The sequence below is a fragment of the Montipora capricornis genome, chromosome 10 (assembly GCF_036669925.1).
Source record: "Montipora capricornis isolate CH-2021 chromosome 10, ASM3666992v2, whole genome shotgun sequence".
Classification (NCBI taxonomy): Eukaryota; Metazoa; Cnidaria; class Anthozoa; order Scleractinia; family Acroporidae; genus Montipora; species Montipora capricornis.
In genome coordinates, this window is record NC_090892.1 from 14,808,626 (window position 1) to 14,813,625 (window position 5,000).

General features: G+C 39.6%; 1 protein-coding gene across 2 annotated transcripts in view; it reads left to right on the forward strand.

Annotated features, from left to right (window-relative positions):
* LOC138021829 (PIN2/TERF1-interacting telomerase inhibitor 1-like) overlaps positions 1-5,000 on the forward strand; it is a 9,006-nt gene that overhangs the window by 2,494 nt on the left and 1,512 nt on the right. Inside the window, exons 2-5 of one of the 2 annotated variants that reach the window (XM_068868847.1) lie at position 1; positions 1,558-1,659; positions 1,892-1,967; positions 2,842-2,956. The exon at position 1 is cut by the window's left edge and continues 122 nt beyond it. In XM_068868847.1, coding sequence (XP_068724948.1) covers position 1; positions 1,558-1,659; positions 1,892-1,967; positions 2,842-2,956 — 294 coding nt within the window. The remainder of the gene's footprint in view (positions 2-1,557; positions 1,660-1,891; positions 1,968-2,841; positions 2,957-5,000) is intronic. The other variant, XM_068868848.1, reaches the window with a different exon arrangement.

The window sequence follows — 5,000 nt, forward strand, 5'->3', positions numbered from 1 at the left end:
GGTAAGGAAACTAAACAGCCCCTTCTTATATCTTTAAGTACAGTGCATTGTACAGGGCAAAAATTCCTCTCGTCCATTGGACTCGTAACCTTTGGATTTTGGTTGTCAGAAAGTTAAATTCACTCATCCAAAAAAATTATTAAAGTGAATAACAAAATATCATTAAAAAAATGTAGAAATTGCATAATCTGTTTTGTACCAAATCTCAAGTGTTTATTTTAATAGTTACCGGTTCTTCAATTTCAGTTGTTCTTTGCACTTTTTAATACAACACCATGTCATACACACACATCGGGATCATTCTCATTCTTTATGCACAATACACGACTTGAGAAAATGCAGCACATTTATGAGGCATTCAAATTAAGATCTGAGATGAAACATAAATCCCCGCAATATTCTGAGGCTGTTTTCAAGGAAATCATCTGATGATCACAAAACTTACAAAAATGTTCCATAACTACACTTATCTTGCCACAACGGTAATCGCCTTGTGTTAATGAAGCCTTGTCTCAAATGGGGTTGTCATTTTCATATATGGAATGTGGATCCCAGTCTTTACCGAACCACAGAGCCAGATATTCTCAGAAAACAGAGGAGTAAACGGGTAGGTTGCCGTGAAAAGAAACCAAAATTTGCCAAACTCAGGCTAGTTTACAAAGTCCAGAGATGCTTGGGAACTCAGACCTCAGTAAAAAAGAACTTCTTTTTTTTTTCAGCAAACTCTACTTGTCCCGTAGGGCGAGTGTTTTTGGAAATCCACTTGTCCGAGATACTAGAGTACTCGTCTCAGACAGGCGGACAAGGGGAAGTTTTTTACCCTGTAATGTACCTCTTTGGACATAATGTTGACAATTTACATGTACAGCTGCAGTGTTACCACTCATCATTGGTCAACCAAATCAAATGCCCATAATTAAGAGTGGAAAATAGCAATAACAACTAAAAGTGGCACAAGGAAAAAAAAAGAAAATACGTACATCAAACCCCAAAAGAAGCATTATGGCATACGAACAAAAAAACAACAACATTAAAACACATTGCATTTGTGTAATTTTTCAAAAGTTTGGTCGAAAGTTGTTCAGTGTTAAAACAGCTAATCTTAGGTCATTACCATATTTTTATATTTTACTCGCAGTCATCTTGTTTGTGATGTAGTGATATTTCTTTGGTAAAGAAACTCCATTTATTACCATGTTAAAGTTCAAAATACTTAACCCATTCTAGTTACCACTGGATCATTACTGGTATCTGCTCCCTTGATACCATCTTAATGGGCAAGTTTCCTTTGAAACTTGACCTGTTACAAAGTCATTTTCCTAAGTTTACATGTAGATAACTTAACAAAAGTTCAATTAGTAAAATTGCCTGCGAGCGTTAAGCCACGGTACGTGATGTACAAGTTTGCAGATTTTTCAGCATCATGAATCCTGTAGCATGCGATGTGCGTGAGTGTGAATACTGTGAATACACTGTAAAATTTAATCCTCTCTGAAACTACATGTACCGGGGTATTTTTTCTGTGATCAAATAAGCCTTGATTATGATATTTTCTAGGTCTTGGAGCTGAAAAATCAAATGAAAATAACTGGTTATCGCATCAGCTGGCCTTTGATGATATGCTGTCACAGCTGAATCAACATGTGGAAAATGGAATAGGTACTCTTTGTCAACTTCTTGTCTTGTGTTTAAAAGTGATGTAATGTGGTTCCAGAATTGCCCAGATTATCAAGTGTTCAATGATTTATGTGGATTATTGTCGTCATCAAAGTAAACTTGCCAGTATTTCCAATAAATGAATTCTGCGTGGTCCACTCTTTCTGTAACAAGGGCAAAATTGTGTCTTTCACTTTCAAAACAACTGACTTGCTTCATTTTTTCCATAACTCAGAAGAAGATGGTGTAAAGAAGAAAAGGAAGAAACATGAAATGGAGAAGACAGCGCGGCAATCTCGAAAGAGAGTCTTGTAGGTGTTAATGTTTGTTAAGCTCTTACCCACGTACAGCTGTACCATTACATGACAAGGAATTTTGGTGCTGGCATTCATGTATGAAGGAAATCTGAATCCAGCAAAATTGTGCTTCTTTAGATCTTGAGGTCAGACAGTCTACTGTACATTTGAATTTTTCAGTTTGTTTGTTTTGCAAACAAAGTTAGTGAAAGAACTCGCATTATTCTAGGTGAAATGGGAAAAAGATTGAAACCTAAATACTGTTCCATGCCCTCGTAATTGGAAACAGAAGTGTCACCGTGTTGCAATAATAATTGCAAAGAATGGATCGAATCTGATACATGTAAAAAGTAGTATGGTAGTGACCATTTCAAAGGAGTATCGTTTAACAAATTCTTGGAAGGCTTAGAGCTGGTCATAAGTTGAAGATTGTTTCAATAGTCTCTGTTTTCAAAATATCCAGAGGGTCTGAGGTTTTTACTTTCAATTGAGGTTTCTGTTTTCCACATATATAATTCAGGACAGTTGGGCTGAGAAAGGTAGTAAAGGAGGCTTTCTCTGCGTAGCTGAATCATCACAAGCAGTGAAGACCTGGAGCAATTTGTCAAAAATTAATTAGTGCGAGTTTGGCCGCAGAGGTCCCTAACAGGTCAATAGCAAAGGTAATAAAAATAACTTTGCCGTTGTCATCAGCAGTTCCTAACTCTTCCAAAAAACAAATAATTGAAAAGATACTTGGCCTTTAGCGTTGTGCTTTTGTCAGGTTTTTGGTGTTTAAAGCCTCGCTCGACAAACTCGCACCCTTCTCAGATAAATATTATTGTATGCAAAGGTTAATTGACTCTATGTATGATCCAATTGTTACTGAAACTATTTCACACTTTTATAGCTACAACAGATATATTCAAAGCAAAGACTTGTCATCCAAATCAGCTGAGGACATGGCTTGCATCTTTGGCCAGCGGAGCAAGTCGGTATCTGGAACGCCACGGGTGCAGTCAGAGGTCAGTTTGTATGTGCACGCAACTGTGCCTGGCCTCACCGAATTTTCGGTTAATTAAAGCGCTTTTTTTCCAAAACAATTCGAAAGTGCTGAACTCGGTTGTGCATTGTTAAGTTTTCATGATATGTTCCGAAAAAGGAGACGTCACTTTGTAAAGAAAGCTGCAGTGATTTCGGAGATGGGCTATTCAATGCGCATTGGTGGCTCAGTTGGTTGAGCATCGGGCCTGTCACGCGGGAGGTCGAGATGAGTAGGGGACTAAGTCCCCGGTGTTTTGGCTGTCCTGTTCTCTCCAGCAGAAGTGGCCGGCTTTGAAGTGATGTCTCTAAAACGGCTTGTGGCTTATGAGGCCACCTAAGCAGGAACAGCCATAAGTCAAAAAGGGACTTTGTCGTGTGCTGGAATATGTAGATGTGGATGATAGGGTATAGGTGGGTAGGGAATGACACGGTGGGTATGAGGGCAAGGAGATAGAGTCGGAGGGTTGGAAGGCAGGGTGGGTAGAGGGCGACAGGGGGATGTCGAAGGTAAAGGTAAAGGTACACCTTATTTAACGTCGGAAGTTCCTTTACTCTCTAGAGAGTATTCTCCTAGGAAGCCGACGGTGCGCTCATTTTACCCCCCTCTTTCCATCAGTGCGCTGTTTTAAGGGTATTTAAAGCTACTTAGGCTACACTGAAAGGAAAGAAGTCGAAACAAGGATGTGAGATCCGAGGATCGAACTCGCACTAACCGACTGTGCCACCCTTGCTCTTCGCCGATTCCAAATGGGTTAGTTTTGAAATATTGCTATGGGAACACCTCAATTTGATTTCGTCAACAAAATGGAAAGTCTTGTTAAGTTTTTTTTTTTTTGAAACAAGATAGTATGGAACTAAAGCCTGGTTTTCACTAGCAACGCAAGCACAAACATGAGAGCGCTTATTTCACCGAGAAAACGGGGTTGACGCAAGAATAAGAACATGCACAAGGATCAAAATTTTTCCTTTTCCTTGTGCCTGCGTTTGCTTGCGTCGTGTGAAAACTAAACACGTCTGGCCAATTAAAGCACTCGTCCCAGGTTCCCCACGTCTGAGCATTTGAACAAAATGGCGGATGCCGTAGCTGATTTTGATGCTTATGTCGACGTTCGTTTTCACTTAGCATAAGCTGCTTGTGCTTGTGCTTGTGCTTGCGTCGCTAGTGAAAACCATGCGTAATCGAATCTCGCGTGGAAGGAAATTTTGCTGTTTTGGAACCAAATAACTACGCGACGACTTCATGAAATCTGAAATGATTTCGGAGATGTTCATGTTGTTTTCATCGCGCAATGTTGAGTAGGTGAATCGTTTGTTTACGCGAAGGGATGGGGTAGAGTAGGTGAAACGGGCACTCATTTTTTAAGTCGAAGCACTGATTCCAAAACGGTTGATTTTTTAAGTACTGCAATGAAAACACCCTTAAATGTGTGGAACTGATCGACTATGACGTGAAACGAAACTACTTTATTTGGGAACGAAACCACTTACAGTGGATTTCACAAAACTTTTGACAGGCGGTTTGCGAAGTTCGTTGTAAATTCCCAAAGTTCGTTTCGAACTTGGGAATTTCATACGTAACTGTCAATCAAATGGCAAACTTTGAAACGAACTCGGGAATCTCGGGCCTAAATTCGTGGGAATGTGGCGCGGAAAGTAATTTCATCATTGCTCTCATTTGTTGTTTTTAAATGAGTGCCTTCGCCGTGCAAGGAAAAGCGATTCCAAGTTTTGTTCGGCAGAAAATTATTGAAAGCTGGTTAGAATGGAAAGGACCATCTCAAATTGGACGGGAACTGAGATAGACTTCCGAAACAAACCATTTCCAAAATTTCCAAAATTGTTGATATTAATTTTCGTTCGCAGAGGGAATATCAAAGACAACAAATGAAGAAATATCACTCGGTCAGCGCGTGCTGAATCATGTGAATATTTGTATGGAGTGTTGTAAAACTACCAATCCCTGTATTTACAGCAGTGAAATCCAAAACAAACTGGTGATAATAACGTTTCAGTGTTCGCCCGAAA